The sequence below is a fragment of the Dromiciops gliroides genome, chromosome 2 (genome assembly GCF_019393635.1).
Source record: "Dromiciops gliroides isolate mDroGli1 chromosome 2, mDroGli1.pri, whole genome shotgun sequence".
In the NCBI taxonomy this organism is placed as follows: Eukaryota; Metazoa; Chordata; class Mammalia; order Microbiotheria; family Microbiotheriidae; genus Dromiciops; species Dromiciops gliroides.
This window is the reverse complement of record NC_057862.1, coordinates 389,284,810-389,305,855: the sequence shown is the minus strand read 5'-3', so window position 1 is coordinate 389,305,855 and position 21,046 is coordinate 389,284,810. Positions and strand designations below refer to the sequence as shown.

The 21,046-nt window shown below is 41.5% G+C and overlaps 1 protein-coding gene across 4 annotated transcripts in view; it reads left to right on the top strand.

Annotated features, from left to right (window-relative positions):
- Positions 1-13,315, top strand: part of FUBP3 (far upstream element binding protein 3) — a 69,664-nt gene extending 56,349 nt beyond the window's left edge. For all 4 annotated transcript variants that reach the window (XM_043987396.1, XM_043987395.1, XM_043987400.1 and 1 more), the window contains 7 exons: positions 3,313-3,473; positions 4,285-4,358; positions 4,723-4,803; positions 5,027-5,103; positions 9,242-9,313; positions 10,292-10,419; positions 11,880-13,315. In XM_043987396.1, coding sequence (XP_043843331.1) covers positions 3,313-3,473; positions 4,285-4,358; positions 4,723-4,803; positions 5,027-5,103; positions 9,242-9,313; positions 10,292-10,419; positions 11,880-11,888 — 602 coding nt within the window. In that variant the 3' untranslated portion in view covers positions 11,889-13,315. The remainder of the gene's footprint in view (positions 1-3,312; positions 3,474-4,284; positions 4,359-4,722; positions 4,804-5,026; positions 5,104-9,241; positions 9,314-10,291; positions 10,420-11,879) is intronic.
- The last annotated feature ends 7,731 nt before the right edge of the window (positions 13,316-21,046 follow it).

Below are 21,046 nucleotides of genomic sequence, written 5' to 3'. Positions count from 1 at the left end.
AAAGTTGACTCCTTATGAATTACCCATTTACTCTTAAGAATTGAATGATATACTTTGTATGAAAAGAAGTCACCTTAATTTTATCTTTAACATACTAGTTGCTGTACTGTTAGCTTCCACAGAGCAACATTGGTGAGTTCTCTAATTTCCAGAGGAAAAAAAGAAGCATGGGTGGGAAAGGGGAGCTTTGTCTCAAGCCACATCCTTTACCAGAAACGTGGTGCCAGAGCACCATGAGAAAGGGGTGCTAAATTACCCCCAAGGCCATTCTAAAGAACTCTTCCATTAACTATTTCTTTTGAAGGTACAGAATAACTATTTTATTTTTGTTTTTTAACTGTCTGGTCAGTGTTATTATAAACTTTTAAAAAGTAGGAATTATGTGTAGTTTCTTTTGTATGTCAGACATCGTATCTCATATTAATAAGTATGGTTCATTGACAATTACAAGTTTGGTATCTCCCTCCCCTGCCAGTTTGGATGATTTGAGACCAAATCTTGTTGATTTTCATAAGTTGTGAATTATTATTGATCTCCATACAGTTTCTTTTACTTTTAAAGATGAGTTGCAAATGATATTTGATTTTTTTCCCTCTAGATAATCAGTGAAGCTTCTGTGTCTTTATCATTTGAATTTCTCACAGTTAGCAAACTAGAATTTCCACCAAGTTCTTTGTCCTCTTGCAAATCATCCTGAATCAACTAGATGAGCTAAAGGGAATAAATGGAAAGATTCTGCTCTCATTATCTTTTCCTCGTCCCCTCATTTTTTTTTTCTGAGAGGTTGGCTAGGTATGGTATCTTATGCTTCTTATGGTATCTTATGTTTGGGATGTGGTTGAAGAAGGGCACCCATACAAATGTCAGGCACTCCCTCTGGGAGTTGGTGCTTGAAAACAAACTGCAGCCTCTTTGGGCCCCTAGCTGGATTTCCATGATAAACACAGCAATATTGACAGATAATGTGACCAGCCCGGCTCTTGTCAGCCCAGCCTTTTAGTGGGTTTGATTAATTGCTTTACGATTTCACGTCCAGCTGGGGGGCCACTGGTGGGTCGTTTCTGCCCCCCATCAGGTGGAACAATGGAGCAGGCTGTTGAATCAGTCTATAGACAGCCACCATGTGCCAAGCGGGTGACCTCATTTTGAAGGAAGATGAACTTAAATTAACTCCTTCCGGCCCCGTGCAGCATAGTGTTGACTGCCTTGCCTTATTAGCATGCTCCCAAGGCCTAAGCAAAGAATCCCAAGGGCTAGGATTGCAAATGCTACTGTTTTCTGGAAGCAAGCTGACTGGAGACTGTGGGGCTTGGAGCCCCAAACGTGCACTGTTTTGTGCATAAACCGTGAGATCAAATTACCTTGACTCGAGGAAAATGGTACTGGCAGGGGCTTGGTGGGTTAATGAGACCTGCCGGACCATAGCTTTCCCTGAAAGATGACCTTGTATTCTTCCTTGTTTTGATATAGTAACTTGAAAACCAATTGACAAATGAAGCTGTTGTCCGATTTTGTGGGGTCAATAAAAAGAAAATTCCATGACTCTTGAATGAAATGGGCTATTTACAGTTACCAGGGAGTGAGGTTGTACTTTACCTATAATCAGACAAAGCTTAAAAAATATTTTAAATTGTCATCTTGTCACCTATAATTTGTGCAGAGAATAGGAAAAAATGGGAACTTTACACAAAACTTTGAAATCTATTTGATAAATCACTTTTTTTTTTCATTTAAAACCACTTTGTACAACATACTATTCAAGCTAATGTTAAGTAAAACTTTGAACAAAGTGCCAACTAATTCTCAGTCTTATAAAATGGTGTATCACCTTTATCTTCAGCATACTAGACTTCAGGTGTGTTGTTCATGTCATTTACAAAGGCAAGGTTTTGGAGATTTGTTTGTCTTTTGGGGTTGTCTTACTGGAAGATGCAACATATGTTGATCCCCCCCAAATGTCTTTGAAAATGTAATTGCTTGAGGAGTTTTTCTGAAATTACTTTCTTTCCCTCCCTGAATATAGAGGAGGGAGGGGACTAGGGCAAAGGAGAAAGCAAAGGTTGGAATGTTTAAAAGGTCAAGAGTATGTTACAAATGAACAAATGTAACCCCTGTCCCCATAAGCTTTTTTTTTTTTTATGAGAGGTGGGGTATGGAAAAATCTTAAAACAAAAAGAAATGTTTAAATATCATTTTATCTGCTTTGTGTGTAGATTAGGGACAGTTAACTGCCCTATAGCAGTTTTTCAGTGATTATTTTCTCCCTAGATTTACAAGACTGGTGCTATAAGTTTTCCCTCTATTCTTCCCCCCTTCTCCAGTTGAGTGGAGCTGATCTTTAAGTTCTGTGAAATTTCAAAAGAAGAATTGAACCATTGTAATGCTGGCTGGAGCTTTTGTTAAGCAAATTTCATTAAGAGACTGGGACTCTCACAGGTTTTTCAAAAAGTCCAACTAAATTTTCATTAGCCCTGCTCCACCCAGTGTTCTTATGTACACTGTCATGGTATGGCTCCCTGTCTAGATCCATTCCCTATGGACACAGTGACTTTAGAAGTGACAGGATGGTATATTAAAGGCCTTAGTGGGAGCCAAGAATTGTTCGGTTCTTTGCCTGGCCGTTTGACCTGAGCAGGGAGGGGAAAGCGGCTGGGGTGGCCTGTGTGTTTTGGTTGAAGGCCCCCATTGTACAATGGAGAAGCCATCAGAAAGTCATTCTTATACTGAGAAAGGAGATTGTAACTTATCAGAGGGACAGAGTTGCTGACTAAATACACAGTGCTTTTCTTGGGCTTGGGGTTCGGGTAAGGATGGTATTGGAGAGCAAACAAAATTCAAAAATATTTATTGAGCACCTACGGTGCGATGCAGTGAAGTTGTGCTAGTAGTTCTTAGAATTTGGTTGGGGACTTTTCCCGTTTTAGATAGTAAATCCTCATTTTATATCATAAGTATAGGATACATGCATTCTAGTTGGTCAGCAACTCAATGCCAATAAAGAGATATTCTAAAGGTCACTGTCCTGCTGATTTTACCCAGTATTAGTGCTCTTAGCATGTTCCACATGTAGTCAACCTATTATCAGCAAGTACCCAAACTCCAATAAACAAATGACTCCCTCCTTGGAGCAATTTTGTTCTTTAAAATCGCTTAAACGTTTCTGTTTACTCTGTATGTCCTGGTGCATAGAAAATATTTTTCTTGCTGGTGCTAAAGTAGAGGATGCAAAAGAGAAAGAAATGTCTTATTTGTTAGCAAGTAGCAGAATCACACCTCATTTGTTCTCTCCTTGATTCTTTTTTCTATCTAAAGGGGGTGAGAACATCAAAAGCATAAACCAGCAGTCAGGAGCCCACGTAGAACTTCAGCGGAATCCACCTCCTAATACAGACCCCAGCGTACGGATATTCACCATCAGAGGAGTACCACAGCAGATCGAACTTGCCAGACATCTCATAGATGAGAAAGTTGGTGTACGTACAAGGCCCTTTTTCCCACCTTTGGGTTGTTAATAGAATATTCTGTTGGCTGTCTGGTGCCTTCCCTCTACTTCCCCAAGGACCTTTGTGCTTCCTGTGCCATTCAGCAGTTCCTCACACTGTTTTGGTGAGCTTGGTTGGGGAAGATGGGTTATCCCCATTTTACTGAGGGTAAAGTCTGAGGCACAGAGGCTGATAATGGTCATGGGACCAATGAGTGAAGCATTTTAGACGCTCCAGCTCCTCACCACCCCAAATCTGTGCCTGTTTTCCAGGCTAGATGGGGCTAATGCTTTGCACCCAGCACTGCCCGCCTGGCCTCTTGTTGGCATTGTACTGGTAGCCAGACATGCAGATGGTTTTCATTGACTCTGGCTTTAGTTTCAGGCACCTCAAAGCAGATAAACAAAGGGAGTGTTGATGGAGGAAAGATTTGCCACTGCTCACCTCAAAGGGGACATAGAATTGCAGAAAGAGACTTGGGCCAGCCTTAATTGACGGGAGAGTCAAGCAGGTTGGTCCATATACACAGGGTGATAAGCTAGGTTTACTGTGGTGTTATCATCCATAGACATAGTGGTACCATTATTTGCTGTTCTTTGGTGTTGTTCACCTGAGGGTATGAAACCATTCTGCAAATAAAATTTTCTGTGGGGAAGAAAGGATAGACTTAGGGTTATGAGGTATTTTTGTTTCATTTTTTTTTTCTTTTTAACTTTTAAAGCTGATTGGGAATGGGAGGGTTTGGGCAGAATTTAGGTGATCAGTGAATAGGAAGTTAGAATTGTCATTGTGTCTGTGACAGGGTACCAATATGGGCGCACCTGGAGGCTTTGGTCAGAGTCCTTTCAACCAAGCACCTGCTACAACTCATCAAAAGTGAGTCTTTTACAAAACTGTGTCTTTGCAGAGAATCTTCTCTCAAGAATTCCTCCTGCCCACAGTTTTCCTTTTGGGGACTCCCAATAAAAAGGTTGTAAATTTGGTAAAGGCATCACAGTTGAATAATGTCTCAAATTATACCACCACTTCCTTGTCTAATCTTGGCCATAGTCCTTACTGATGATCAGTGTCAGGACTTTTCCAGACTAGTTTGGGAGTCCTCTTTCTAATACTAACATTAATAGATTAAGTCCTAGCCTTGTCACTGCTAATGGGTTCTTAAACAGGACTTCTGGGCCAGCGTGTTTCATAAACTTCACCTCCAGCAATATCTTTTTTTTTTTTTTATACATCCATGTAGCACCTTTCCTCCGAGGAGCTCAGGGTGCTTTCCAAACATTGCTGCTAAAGTGAACGGTAACCCTCACAGCAACCCTGTGAGGTAGGTAAAACCATTTCTTTTATTCTAGTTCTCCTATAGTTGGCAGACTGCAAGACAAACTTGGGTTTACAGCAGATGGCACAAGTTTAGCTTTCAGGCTTTGAGAAGTAGGTGGGAAGTATGGAGAGAGAATATTGAATGAGGAAACCTGAGGGGAGGTGGGCATGGAAGGTGAAGAAGGGGCGTAGTAGACCAGAAAAAATGAGTGTCTTGTAATCCACAGTGGTCCTCAGGCATTTATGACCCAGGGCTGGGGTAACACCTACCAGACGTGGCAGACTCCTGCACAGCAAGTCCCAAGTAAGTGACACTTCAGAATCCGATGAAAAAAAGATGCACGTTTTCTCACATAATACAGGATAGATCCATCAATGAATTCCTAGAGCCTTCTCCAGTCTTATAAGGAAAACTACATGTAGACATAGCCAACCTGAGGTGATTGGTCTGGAAAGACAGCTCAGGTCTTCTGCATTCCTCATGGGTGTGTTATAACATGCTGGCTGCATTGAGCCCAACTGTTCTGATGCTTTCTTCACCATCTGTGCCTTTGCTGTTCCAAGATGTGTATCACTGGTTGACTCTTGCTTCCAGGAGCTAGGGGACTGGAACAGTCAGGCCCCAATTGCTCCCTCTCCCAGATCACACAAGGGCCCATGGCCCCCTCCCTGTGGTTGACTACAGTCTGCAGACAAGTGATGTGTTAGGGGTGGGAAGAAGGCAGCAGAGAAACCTTTGAAGAGAATTAGCAGCATCTCTCTTGCAGTCGCTCTCTGGGATGGGGATTGAACCGAAGCCTCTCTTCTTTTCTGCTTTCTATAATCACTTCCCTGGTTTATTGGCTTTCTTTCATTCTCTTTAACAGTAAACAGGCACTTGTCTCTCATGAATGGGTCATAAATATCCCATTTCACAAGACTTAAGAGTTTCCTTTGGGCCAAACTACTCTTACACTGTTGCTATTTAGCCAGGTCTCATGCTGAAAAGACTAAAGAAACATCGCTAACTCTTTGTGGCTAGTCTTCTTGGGTCCCTCATGGAGCCTTTCTCTTTGATCTGTACAACAATCTCCCTCATTTCTGGACCTACCTTATCCCAGTATCATTGTTGTCTGCTCGTCCCGTGTTGCAAATGTGATGAAGCTTTTGGGGACAAGAGATAGTTTGTGTGGAGGGGAAAGAGAATAGTAACCATTAAGCTGATGTTTAATCTTCGTTAAACTGGGCTGGGTGGGGTGGGGGTGGCAAGATTCTGATTTCTGAGGTAGAGAGTTGGGTAACTCTTCTTTGAGAAAGCTTGCCCAACCCTCCCAGTCTATATTCTCCTTCTTGCTGCTTTAATTGGTTGTGACTCGGAAGGCCCTTTGAAAATCCTTTCTTAATGTCTGAGAACTAAAATGACCTTTTAGACTTGAATTCCCCATGTTCTCAGTCCAGTCAAATGAGTCCCCAAACCAGAAACCAGCTTTGTCTGTCTTTAACCCTTGTTTTAATGATGTTTCAAATGTGTTGCTGCCCCTTTTTAGCTATTCTCAGAGACTTTTCCCATTTTATCATCCTTGGTAAAAACCCTGATTTCTTTAACATAGTGGAAATCCTAACATGTTTTTGTTTGTGAGGCATTCATTTTGACTGCAGATTTTGTGACCTGCAGCATACTGGCCCATTATATCAGATGTTCTTGTGCCAAGTTATGGGGTCTCTGCACATTGGAAATAAAGCAGCCTTGCTTTTTAGGTTGTTGGCTTAGAAGTGAGGAGAGTGCTTCGTGGTGAGTTCAGGTATTCTGGGTTCCCTAGTTCACAAACAGATATTCTACTAGATATACAATCACAGGATTAGAAGTCAGGAGTCCCAGGGTCTATTCCTGATTTCTCCACTCTCTAGTCTTGTGATGGGGGTCAAGTCATTTCCCTGCTCTGAGCCTGGTAGATCTCTCAGGCCCCTTTCATTTTTAAGGTTATGATTCTGTTATTTGTTTAGTTCATCACTCAACCAGATGTCACTGTTTTTCATATTTCTGTGATGATGGGAAATCCTTCCCAAAATGCCAGAGAGTTAGACTGTCTTTCTGAATGTGGCTGTAGCTTAACTAGCAAAGAGCAACCTTTTGCTTAGCTAGGGGCTAACCTGGGTCTAGCTGACCTTTCCCCATTCTGTGCTGTGGTGGAGACAAATGTTGAATGCCACACCCAAAAGAATAGGTGTGTTTAGACTGATTATCAGTTAGTTCTGATTTTTCCCCCCCTTTGGGAGGATGAAAGAAGTAAAAAATGTGGGTAAGAGCTTTGTGATGGCCATCAGTAAGTGAGGTGGTATCATTATTAAAGCAGACTTCACTTCATTGCTCCCTGGCTGAAGATCAGGGTGGTTCCCAGTCATGCCGAGGGGAGTTTGCCAAGGTATGGGAGGATTTCTCTTTACAAACTACATTAATACCTATAGCTGAAAAATCTTATTTTCTACATCCCAGATGTTCTTTTTTTACTGAAATTTTTTAAGGAAATCTTATGGGGGAGGGGGATAGAATACTGATCCCACTTCTTACCTATCCAGTAGTACGTTTCTGCCTGTCATCCATCTTCTCAGTCCCCTACGCCTTTTCAGAGAAGCAGTTCATTCCAGTACCAACGTAAAACACCTATCCAAAAATAACTACTCTTCCTTTACCTCCTCTCCCTTGGCCCTATCCTTCTGTAGTAGTTGGAGTGGGAAGAGGAAGACCTCTTTTCCTGACCCCCACCCTTAACCCCGAATGCATTTGAATGTAATGAATGCTCTATCCTCATACCCGTCTTCAATCTTAAATAAATTAACTAATGGGTAAAACATTTTACCGTGAAATGTATTTAGTGCTGTGTCCTTTCAGCCTACTTTGGACTATAATTCTAATAAAATAAAGGGCATTGAAGGAGGTCCTTTCCTTTGTTGGTATTAGCAGGTGGACACTCAAGCCAGCCCTGACCTCAGCAGAAAGAAAGGTCCTGACTTATGGCTTTGCTTAAGTCTTTTAACCCTCTTTCATGCCCCTAGCCAGGATGCTGCTGCCCTGTTCCCTCCACCCACTTCACACTTGCAATGTATTATGTTTAACAATCTCTTCTCTCTCTCTCTCTCTCTCTCTCTCTCTCTCTCTCTCTCTCTCTCTCTCTCTCTCTCTCCCTCCCCCTCCTCCACCACCACCCCCAGTTCTTACTGGTTCAATGCAACTTATGTTGCAATGTGGGGCAGGGGGTGAGAGAGAGGGAGTGACAGAGACAGGCTGACATGCCACAGGGTTGCATTAGAGCCAGAGCCAGGAAGAGAGTGAACATGAGTGTGTGTGCACATGCGCTCAAGCTCACACTTTCTTTCCTTCCTGGCCACCTTCCCTTGTCCCTAGCCTTCCATCTCCTCCCCAAAAAGGAATTGAGAATAGAGTAGGGATCTGATGCAGATAGTGGCTTCTGACTAGGTAGCTTTCCAACCTGGTTTCCACCATACTATATAGGTTGTAGAGCAAAAGGGAAGTGAAGTTAGGGTCTGGATTGAACTTTTCTTTCTTAGATTTCCTTTAATTTTCTATGTGCAGTTTCTTTGAATGTTTACAAGTCTGCTTGTCCAGCTCTACATATCCTTTTCAAATAGAAGAGAAAGGTTATGTAAAAGGGCTGGAGCCCTTCAGGACCCTCAGGTGTTTTGTTTTGTTTTGTTTTGTTTTTTGTGGGATAGTGAGGGTTAAGTGACTTGCCCAGGGTCACACAGCTAGAAAGTGTCAAGTGTCTTGAGACCGGATTTGAACTTAGGTTCTCTTGAATCTAAGGCTGGTGCTTTATCCACTGCGCCATCTAGCTGCCCTTGGGACCCTCAGGTTTAAGAGGTTATTCTTAACCCTGTCCCTAGTTGAAGTTCAGTTGACTGGATAAACAAAACCAACCTTTCATGTTTCTCTCTTAGCTTCCTGCTCATTACCTGTTCTCATTTAAGGGTATTGAATTCAGGCCTCAGCCAGTGTCTCTGAAGCCCCCCTCCCTGGCACATTTCATGAGGAAGCTTCTTTGCTCTCATAGCAGCCTAGCCTGTTTTCTCTCTATCTTAGGGGCCATCCTCCTCTCTCCCCTAACTCAGCTACTCTGCTCCATGCCTAACCTGGAGGAAGCCTCTTTGCACCCTTTCCCCACATAACCATGGGCCAAAATTCATTGTCTGTTTCTTGGATAGAGGTTTGCATCTCGCTTTCTTCCTCTTTTATCCTCTCCTCCATCCTCTTCCAGCTAAGTCTCTTGCTTCTTTTTTCCTCAAAAAAACCCCTAAAGCACCCAAAGCATTATTGTGAGGTGTGTACCCCATAGGCTTTTTGGTGTGGGTGAAAAATGCACCAGGAAATTCCGGGCAGTAGCTGGGAAGGAGGAAAAAGCCCTACTTTCCTCACTGGCCTGATTGTTTTTGTCCTCTTCAAACAGGCCAGCAGAGCCAGCAGCAGAACAGCCAGCCTGGTTACAGCAAGGCATGGGAGGACTATTACAAAAAACAGAGTGAGTGACTTTCTTTGAAGGAAGATGACCAAGGACACAATGCCTTCTTGTCCCTCCTGAGCACACTTTAATTGACTGGACAAAGCATCTTCTCAGGAACTTCATATCAATACCTCAACGTTGTTGCCCCATTTTTTCTTCTTGCCCTTTTGCCAGAGCAGAATTGTAACCAGCCAGGTTGCATCTCAGCTGATATAGAAATGCCCAACATTATCCCTTTCCTGTGCTGGTTTTCACACTTCTGATTCTCATTGAGCAGCAGTAGGCTAGGTGAGAGACAGAATGTAGAAGTAGCTCTAGTACCTAGATTCTTAGACTTGCCTCAGAAAAGTGGTGATTGCCTTGAGTCCTGAAATATTTCTGCTTAATCCATATAACTGAATCACAAACCAAACCAGTCTTTAAAACACCAACAACTCAATTCAGATCAGAGCTAAATTGGCATATTTTCTTAAGCGATTGAGCTAGATGAATTAAATATTCATAAACTGAATTGAGATCTCGTTTGGTTTGAAACCATCCCTTGCTAGTTAGAAGAACTCAAGTTGAAGGTTGGTGAGGATGGGTAAACTAAAGATTTAGGGCTTAGGGATTTTCTATGAAAGGGGAATGATACTTCTTCCCTTGTCATTGAGAATTTCCTGGATCTTGAAAGGAAAAGGAGTTACTATGGGGAAGTAGCTGAATGGCTAAAACATGATGGGTTTTTTTAAGGACTTTTAGTGGTGAGGCAGCAATGGGAAGGGTTAAATGTTTGTAATTTGCACCTATCAGCAAGCCAGCTTCAATCAGGGCATTATGACTGTCCAGCTTTTCACAACTGAAATATTGAGCAATGTTTCCTGGTGTCCAGCAACACTTTAGGAAGGGAAATATACACAGCTAAGTTTGGCCACTTTTACAGCTAATATAGCTTGTCCTTGAATGCACTGGTATGAGTTCCTTCAGATCATCTATCTTTCCTCCTTTGTCAATCAGGCCATGCCGCCAATGCAGCTTCTCAGGCAAGTTCCCCACCGGACTACACAATGGCCTGGGCGGAGTATTACAGACAGCAAGCGGCTTACTATGGGCAAACATTAGGGCAAGCTCAGGCCCACAGCCAGGTCTGTATATCCCTGAACACCAGAGTGTGTACCTCTGTCCTGTCCCTTCCTCCCCTGTCTTAGAATAATATGGTGAGTGAAGGGAACATTGGCATGCTACCCCAGTGAAAATTTGACCTCTTAGCCAGCCACCATCCCCATTGTCCCCTGTTTTTTCTTCCATCCTAAAACATGGCTGCCTGATACTAGGGTCCTTGTAAAACTTGGACGGGAGCAAAAAAGGCCACACGTCCAGTAGCCAGGCGGAAATCCTAAGAGCCGCTTCTATTCAGAGCTCCGACTTTTTTTTGCTCTTTCTACATGAGGAATCTTTTGAGCCAAGGATAACTGGATTTAATTTTATAACCTAGTGAGGCAGCTCCTCCATGTGGCCTAATCAATTGCCGTCAATTTATCGATTGTGTACAATACAGTCAAGAAAGTACGTAGACTTTCTAAGGCTCCTCCACATGAGGAATGTGAAGAATGGAACTATCTTGACATTATGAACAAGTGGCTGTTCAATGATGTTTCCTGACATCGGGTGAGCTGGCTATTGAAATCGCTGTCAGTTGGCTTAGAAAGGTGTCTCACACCGATGATTATCTAGCCCTGTCCTTTGTTCTAGCTCCATGAGGTACCTCCCAGATCATGTAAAAAAAGAGGCTTCTGTGTTGGCTACTCCTTGGGAGGCAGGGCTGAGGGGCACAAAGCCAGGTTTTCTCAGCCTTGTACATTCCCAGCCCCTAATCCCATGATCAAGAAATCAGCATCCTAAAGTTTAATAATTAGCCATTTTGATACGTGTCTGGGTATTGAGGCCAATTATTGGGCAACTAAAAGGAAAAATATCCACAGGTTTTCTCGTTCCTTTTTTTTTTTTAGTGAGGCAATTGGGGTTAAGTGACTTGCCCAGGGTCACACAGCTAGTAAGTATTAAGTGTCTGAGGCCGGATTTGAACTCAGGTACTCCTGACTCCAGGGCCGGTGCTCTATCCACTGTGCCACCTAGCTGCCCCTCGTTCCTTTTGATAGCAATGCAAACCATGGGGTCCAATGACTCAAATAATGGTTACCTCAACGGGTCCTGTGGGTGATAGCCTCTGCAGCTGCCTAGAATGGGTAGCTGAGCTTTCCAAAGGCTAGCACAATGACCATAGGCTGGGAAGCACTTGTATTTCTCTCCCTCTCCCCCCCCACCCCCCAATTCTGTTTCCTCATTTAGAAGAAAAACTCTGTACCATCCCTCCTAAGCAAGGTTTTCTCTTGCCATATCCTATGACATCAGTCCCATGGAGGCTGGGGGGGGCGGGGTATTTCCTCATACATTGGCTCTCTTGTCTGTTTGGATGCCTGATATAGTGCCAGGGGGAGAGATCTTGTGACCTGTCACCTGCCCTGGAGACAAATGTTTCAGAAGAGAACATACTTGAAAAAAATCAACCAAGGAATAACTTTTCTTTCTTCTTTTCCCTTTACAGGAGCAGTAGAACAATGTCCTTATGGCAGTTTTTTTTCCTTGAAATCATTGTGAAAGAAAACCTTTTTGTAACAGAGGTTTCTAGATTTGCAGCCTTTTGATGAAGATTTTTTCGTTCGTTTTTGTGAAACACTAGTTGTAGAATAATCTATACTGAACTTTTCTAAGAATCAGGAAAAATTAGTAATATACTAAACTTCATGAAAATGCTGGTAATCTTTTGATTTGGGGGGTTTTTTTGGGGGGGAGGGATATTGTTTTGTTTTATTGTTACTTCCAAATTTGTAAACTTTGGGATTCGTTTTGGGACAATGTCTGCAAATTCCAGGCACCAAAATGTACCCCAGAGTAGTGACATTTCAAACATGGGAATTTTTGTTTTGTTTTGTTTGGGGTTTTTTGTTTCGTTTTTGTTTTGTTTTTTTTTTTCTCGGTGTGTTTCTCTTTTTTTTTCCTTTTTGATCTTTTCTGTTGCAACAAAGTGGCTTGGAAGTCTTAGGTGTTATGTAACAAATCCTAAAAAAAATTTTTTAAACAGTATTTAAATATTCTTAAATATGTAAATGCATTATTAAATGTTTTACTTCTAATTTCTTTTATTTTGGCTGTCTGATTTTATTGCATTTTTAAAAAAAACAACTACATTATGTATTGTAATTAATTATGTGAATTCTGTATTAAGACAGTTAACTTTTGCTGTCAGACAGGTTAGGGGAGGGGGGCATTTTGTAGGGTTTGTATAATTTCTAGAGTCTAAAGGGGTAATATAAAAACATGTAATTTTTTTTTTAGCAATACTTTTTTTCACATGTCCATTTTGGGTTGCATTTGTGTATCTAAGACCTCCAAGCTTATTTTAAAAATTTTTAAAAACCTTCCTCTATGCTCTCAGAAATATAAATACTGTTATTTTTAATATTAAAAATAAATCCGCTACTAGTAACTTTAACAAACACTGTGGAACATTAAACCATATAAAAGGTAGTAACTATTTTTTAATTCCAAGGTGTTTTTTGCTTTTTTCATTTTTCTTTCAAATATTTTCATATCTAATATTTGTCAAATTACTTAGAAAAATAAATGATCCTAGTATTAACCACAGTATGCGCTAAATAATCTTGATTTAATAAAAGGGATATGATTTCTTATGTTTAGTGATTTCTTGTACAGATAACTGTATTTTTAAAAGAAAAAAAACGGAACTGAAACTATTTTTTCTTGCATTTTTAATTGACCTGAGGGACATTCCGTTTTGAAATGTACTGAATTTACTGTTCAGTTTTTTCTCTTTCTTTTTATTTCCCTATAATGCTTGAAATGTCTAACTATAAAAAAAATGCAATTAAATAATGTTGAGCATGGTGTTTAAAACAAAATGTTCTTTTTATTTGACTGACAGTTGCATTTTACACTCTATATAATAAAATTTCCACAAGGCTTCTTGTGGGTGAAGTGTTTTTTTAGTCTGTTTTATTTTTCATTTTCTTGCTACCTCCCCTTCCTGTTGCCATCCCAAATGGAAAGAGGTCGGGAATGCTTGCCTGCTCTTAGACGACTGACTCACATTGCATTATCTCCAACTTAGTTGCTACACTACATAGGCTTATATCTACTTCGTTAAACTAATTTCATTTTAATGGCTTTGTATAATTTGATGTTATTGACTTGAGAGCCTTAATTACAATCAGCCCTTCTTACCTGTCACATCTAAGCATCTCTTGAAATGGCGTGACACTGAGAAGTTAATAACTAGAGTTTCCTCATATGGAAAGACGCTGTCATTGTAAGTGGGTCTTGAAGATTAATTTATGGGAGTAATATCAAGGGGTTTTGATCCAATCCTCAGCTGTATATAAACACACTTTCCTGTAACTAAGTCAGCAAAGCCTACCCTCTGTACTCCACATTCTTCACCAACCTATCTCTCCATATATAAAATCATCTGATTGTGTATAATGTATCATCATTTTATACACAATCACCTGATTGTGTATAAAATGATTTGAACCTCTGCAGTTTTTGCTCCTGTGAGGGCTGCTGCTCTTCTTCTCAGAAGTAATAAATTTGGCCGATGCTCCCAGCTGGAGGTGGTGCTCCATACCACATTGATCTTGCTTATGGTTGAAAACCGGTTTCAGTGACTACTTTGAGGGAACCTTCCTTGAGACTGGGCCAAATGGTCTCTGAATCAAGGGGGTAGAACAGTATAGTAGAAGAAGAATAAATACTTCTGCCTTGTATTGGTTTTGGTTTTGTTTTTTGTTTTGTTTTGGTGGGGCATTGGGGGTTAAGTGACTTGCCCTGGGTCACACAGCTAGTAAGTGTCAAGTGTCTGGGGCCGGATTTGAACCCAGGTACTCCTGAATCCAGGGCCGGTGCTTTATCCACTGTGCCACCTAGCCGCCCCCTGCCTTGTATTTTTTTAACCACCTGCTTTTTTTCTTCTTAACTATGACCGGCAGTGATGTTGAAGGCAGGTTTCTATGCTTAGTATTTGAAAATGCTGCCACCTTCCCTGTCTTTAGATAGGAATCTCTTGATCTAGGTGCTCCTTGGGCAGCTCCTGAGTAGAACTCTCCAATCATGGGTATTTTTACAGCTCTTGTCTATTTTCTTTTCTGGAACCCAGCTTCTTCCTTCTCTCCCCCTCCCCGAAAAAAAGAAGGCATCTGTGGCCCTGATAGGTCAGAAAGGGGTGTAGAGAGAATCCCATCTGCAGCAATTTTGAGGCATATTGAAAGCCGGAAGAAAAAATGGGGATATGGCATCTTTAAATACACCTCTAGAGAATCGAGTTTGACGTTGAGAGATTGAAGAGTAAAAGCCACTTGGAAAAAAAGAAGGGAGGGGGTGAGCAAGAGGAGGGCATAAACGCTGATGATGGGAATGGGAATTGGGGAGAGGGCATTACAGAGAAGACTTCCTTCTAATTCATCTTCCAAGCTCTGTGCCAAAACAGCATTTGGCATGGTTCACAGGGAGCAATTGTGTGATAATGAACCCTAAGGTGTCCCTTAATTGAAGACTGAGTATTGCGGCTTGTGCCAAGAGTCATAAATGGCACAGGATTGTGGGAGGATGCATTTTCTTAAATGTATCTGTAAGTACAGATTAGCGCTTTTCCCCAGTGAAATGCCCATACTATAAATTATGGAAATATCTCCTTCTGATGCAACCTTTTATTGAGGGGGGGGTAGGGTGGGGTGGAGGGAGGAGGGGGAAAAGTTTGCAAGCATATGAAATTTGGCCTCTCATTAAGATGGCGCCCTCAGAATATGGGTTTTTTCATCAGCAGTCTGGTGTCTTAGAAGGCTAAAGTGCTTGAAATGTACCAACTTCAGCGATTGTTTTCCATTAAGAAAGCTGCGTGGTCATCACTAAGGACTTTGTGTCTGTGGGGATTGGGGCGAAGAGTGTGGGGGGGGGGGGGTTCTCTGACCTGTCTTTGAAACTTGGTCCCCAGACTCAGGGGTTTATCCGGAGACCCTCACCTGCAGAAATTTGAAGTGATGTGTGCCAGAATGCAGCAGAGATGTAGTTTCTAGTTGGTCTTGGTCCCTGTTCACACACACAGGCTTCTCAGGTTGTGCTATGCTTTACTCTTCCTGCAGCTGTGATTTGTACAGCTTGTGAGCCATATACCCGTATCCCTTCTTTCTTTTTGGAGGGGAATGGGAAGGTAAGTGGGGGTACGTTCTGTCATGTCCGACTCTTCGTGACTCCGTGGACCAATGTCCATGGGATTTTCTTGGCAAAAGTACTGGAATGGTTTACCATTTCCTACTCCAGTGGATGACCCTTTGTCAGAACTCTCCACTATGACCTGTCCATCTTAGGTAACCCTGGGTAGACCTTGGCAACTTAGTCCATTAAGGCATTTCAATACCAGAGGGTATTGACATCTGCCTCTTCCTGTTTGGGGTGATACCTCTGTGCTATAGGCCCACTCAAAGAATGCCCGGCTACCAGCTGGGATTTTAAAGACAGGCTAACACAGATGGTCCCAGTTCTTATGAATTAATGGACAAGAAGACTGCCTGAGACCTAATTCTGGAGAAAGAAGCAGGGCACAAGGGATTGCATCTGAGGAAGTGGGTGCCAGGCTGAGTATTCTTATCTGGGTGGAGGAGGTAAGGAAAGATCCCAAACAGAGCCTAAATTAAACACTGGGTCCTGGGATAAGTTGTCTGCCAGGTTTCAAGGCTATTCACAAACATTTGGTTTCCTGACCTCTGAGATTTTAATCCTGAGCTTTTATACCCAGAGCAAGGGTATAGAGGAACCTTTGTTTTCCTCTCTGCAGAGAACCTCTGCTCAAGCCTATAAGCAAGATAGTGATGGGCCTGAGTTTTCAAAGGTTGTGTCTGTGAAGAACAAGCTTGGGCATGCCCTACCAAGCTTGAAAACTGACTAGACTGAGTAGCTGACATCTCAGGGCTAGAGTGCTGTACTTGGAGTCAGAGAGACTTGGGTTCATATTCAGCCTCTGATATTACAAATGGGCAAGTGTCAGCCTCCCTAAGCCTTGGCGTCCTCACCAAACGAGAGAAAGAGACAATGTATGTAGTGCTTTCTGTATGCAGGTATATAGCATGTTTGGTATTAATATTGTTCCAATCTTCTCAAGGTGGGAACATCAAGTTCCTAAGTAATTCAGCTAAAAATGGTCCTGGTAACAGGTTGCTATCCTTTTGTTCATTTGTGCTTAATATCTTCCTGACTGCCATGCAGGTGGGTAAAATGGATGTTTTTTTTGTAATGGAATAAGCACTAAGATACAAACTCCTTTCTGTAGGTTCCCCAAAAGCATCTTCAGAATGCAGCTACAGTAGCGGACAAGATGATAGGGAAGATAATGGTGGGGATGGTGATAGTTTATGCTAAAGGCTGAGAGACATCACCAAGAGTTTGGTCCCAATGAATTAGAAAATTATCTACTAAGGTCTGAAGGACACTTCAGTAAAGGGAGTGCCCGTATTTATAGAATACCTCCATAGAAGTAAATCTTTAATTAAGTTTCCTAATCCCTTTGTCCCCAACGACTCTATATCTTTATTCCCTCAAGAATTCCAAGTCATCTGTTTGTAAAGGCCACATGGAAAAACAACTCAGATCCAAGTGGGAAAGGGGAAATAATGTTGGTTTCCCAGAACTTTGTTCTTTTGATTATTTCGGATTGCCTAATGTGTGACAACCAAAATTTTGAGTATGTCATTGTGTAGGTGACAGGTAAGGAGGGGTCTGCCTTGCATAAATGCCCTACCATTTCATTATCACTTTTATTAAGGAAATCCTTTTCTATCATTAAAAGTGGATCCATTTTTTTCTCATTACCTTCTTGCTTCTTCTCTAAAACTTTCTTTTCAGGGTTTTGTACCCCAATGATTGCCCTGTCCCTTCCCATTGCCCCAGTTTCTGTGGTCCAACCCAGTCAAATTCCCATTAGCCCAGGAACACTGCAGGAATCTCTGTGTGGCCTATCACTTGACCACAGTGTACCAATGCATTACAGGGCCTGGAACTCTGCTTTGCAGAAAAGTGGGATAATAGGTAGGAAAGGGGAAAGAGAAAAACCATGTTAAAAGCAATATAGGGGCAGCTAGATGGCGCAGTGGAGAGAGCACTGGCCCTGGAGTCAGGAGGACCTGAGTTCAAATCCAGCCTCAGATACTTAACACTTACTAGCTGTGTGACCCTGGGCAAGTCACTTAACCCCAACTGCCTCACTAAAAAAAAAAAAAAGAAAGAAAAGAAAAGCAATATAGACATTCAGGAGGCCCAGATTCTAGTCTTGACTCTCCCATTAACTAATTCTGTGATGTTGGTAAAGACACTTCACCTCCACCTCCACCTATAACCTTATTCACCTCTGTGGACCTCAGTCATTTCCCTCATCTATAAAATCAGGTTTGTACTAGATGACCAGTCTAATCTGTTCAAAGAGTTTGTGTTCTATAATCCTTTCCATTGTTAACATTCCATATTCTTTATTTCATATTCTGTAGTGCACCTGAGGACTATGATTAATGAACTCTTTCTCTGGTGGAGGTTTGTTTTCTGTACTTCAAATTTGGGTTGAGCATCCTTAGTATCTTGCATTCCAGATGGGAATTCCATGCCAAGGGAATTTTTCCATTTGCTGCTCTATCGACATCCATTTGGTATCATGTTTCTATGCTTTCTCTCTATTTATAATTTGTATCTTTTTCTTTTCAATCAATGCCAGTTTCCAACTTGAGAACAAAATCATGATATGTTTGTTCTTGGTTATCCATAGCATTGGAACAAGTGTGAGATATTGTGGGGTCAGAGGTTTCTAACTCAAATAGAAATGACCCCTGGATTAGGCCCATATTGACTTAGAAAACCACAAATTAACATTATCTATATTCTATATTTTTATTTATTTCATTAAACATTTCCCAGTTAAATTTTAATCTAGTTTGAGCTTCACAGTGGAGTTTGACAACTCTGCTATGGATAATCCCAAACTTCAAGTTATCCCAAAGTCAGTTCTATTTAGTTTTCAAATGCTTGGGAGTTTATTTGGGGGCCTTTGAGGGGCAAAGAAGCTAATGAATCTATCTTATTAAGATGTGGCTTGAACTGATATTAAAGCAAATCTGCATTTCCCTAGATTGCACAATCAAATGCCACAACCAACCACTTAGCAGGTCATAAATTTGATAGGATAATGGAATGATGAACATGAGATGTCATTGTTGTGATGTTTGCTAGATCTTTGCACTCATCCTGAAAAATTTGTCAGTCAATTTATTAAGCACCAAATATGTGCTGGGCACTGTACTAAGTTCTGGAGGGAAAAGACAAAACAAAAGCAGTTAAGTTCTCTGTTGGTTTTGCAGGGCAATGAGGGTTAAGTGACTTGCCCAGGGTCACACAGCTAGTAAGTGTCAAGTGTCTGAGGCCAGATTTGAACTCAGGTCCTCCTGAATTCAGGGCATCTTTTTGTTTGTATGTTGGTTTTTTTGTGGGGAAATGAGGGTTAAGTGACTTGTCCAGGGTCCCACAGCTAACAAGTGTCAAGTGTCTGAGACTGGATTTGAACTCAGGTCCTCCTGAATCCAGGGCTGGTGCTTTATCCACTGCACCACCTAGCTGCCCCAGCAATTAAGTTCTCAAGGAGTTCCCAGTCTAGTGGGAGAGATAACATACAAACTTTGTACAAACAAAATGTATATAACTGGGAAATGATTAACAGAGGGAAGGTACTGGCATTAGGGACCAAGAAAGGCTTACTAGAGAGAGTGAGATTTTAGCTGGGAATCGAAGGAAGTCAGAGAAACAACACTGAATGAGATAATAGGATGTAGTTGGTCGGGGTGGAGGGAGGGGGAGGGGGAAGCAGGACAAACTGAACTTGGCAGCAGAAGTGTTTTTGAATTCCAACTCAACATTTAGTACCTGTGTGACAAGTCACTTCAGTTCTGAGCTTCAGTTCCCTTACCTGTAAAATAGTGATAAGAATAATAGCTTGGGACAGCTAGTTGGGGCAATGGATAGAGCACTGGCCCTGGAGTCAAGAGTACCTACTTGAGTTCAAATCCTGCCTCAGACACTTGACACTTACTAGCTGTGTGACCCTGGGCAAGTCACTTAACCTCAATTGCCTCATCAGAAAAAAAAAGAAGAAGAATAGCTCACATTGATGTCTATGCTGCTTTGGGGTTTAAAAAACACATCACAACTCTTACCCACATTGAATATTTCAGAGTTGTTCCAAAACCTTTGTAAATAGTAATAGGACAATAAAATGTCAGCTACTATTTTCATTAGTGGTAAACAGTGTGGTAAAGTGGATGTGATTGTTGAACTTGGAGTCAGGGGGAAGACCTGGGTGCAAATTCCACCTCTAACACATTCAAGCTGTGTGAATTAGTCACATGAGCTCTCAATGTCCCAGGCAACTCTGGAGTTCTTCATCTGCTTTGTGTCATGGACCCTTTTGGCAGTCTGCTCTTCTCAGAATAATGTCTTTAAGTGGATGAAATAAAACACACGGGACTACAAAGGAAATTAATTCTGTTGAAACCCAGTTGCTAAAATATTAAGAAGAAAAGTTCATAGACTGCAGGTGTGTGTGTATATATGTCTCTGTCTATTTGTGTGTGTTAAAGGTGAGTAGTCAAGTTATAGTAATAGAAGAAATTTTCACACTAGAAATTTGCACAGTCTGTATATGTGTCTATATGGATAAATATACATATAAACATGTGTTATAGAGTTTTTAATTATATATACATATTTACATATAGCTTATGTATATATGGTTATATAGTTATATATACATATATTTGTGTATGTCTTGTGTTTGTACCTATGTGTATATTTATTTGTTTGTTTATTACTTAGGAAAACTCGTCTGGAAGCCTGTGTTGGAGATGAGGCCCAGGACAAGGATTCTGGTTAGGAAGCCCTTTCAATAGTGCAGGTAGATATTGATAACCTGTATCTGAGTTCCAAGGGTTACAGCTTTGATATTATCTAGTCCAACCCCCTCACTTGACAGATAAAGGACCTGAAATCAAGAGATTTGCCTAGGGTCACATGGGTAGTAAATGACAGTCAGGATTTGAACCCATACCCTTGGACTCCAAAAAGGGAGTGGCTCTAAGAGGCATTATCACCATACCTCTACCTGATTCCCTCTTTCACTCCCTGATTCCACAAAGTGCCCTTATCCACCCATGGTAAACATTTTTCCTAGCTTACCTGTTGGTTGAGAGTTGGATCTTCTGATAGACTACAAGATCCAAGAGGGCACAGGCCATTTCTGTTTAGTGCCCAATTCCAATAGGGGCTCATGGACTACCCTTAGTCATGGAGAAAAGGAAGGTGAAATCTGTCTAACACTCCGTCTTTACAAAAGCTCTGTGAAGCTGATTAAATGATGTAGTAGTGACCATTAGACCCAATGAAATTAAGACTCAGAGGAGTTAAATAACTACCCAAAGTCCTTCAACATTCCTGACAAGACAGTCTCAGACACAGCCACCCCTGCCCCACCACCACCTCCCACTCTACCCATAGAGTTGGAAGGACCCTTAGAAGTCAGCTAGCCCAAACTTTCAGCCCAACTTTTCAGGAAAAATCAGATAAGAACACAAAATGTTCTTATGTGAGACTCAAACACGGTTTAGCTAAGCC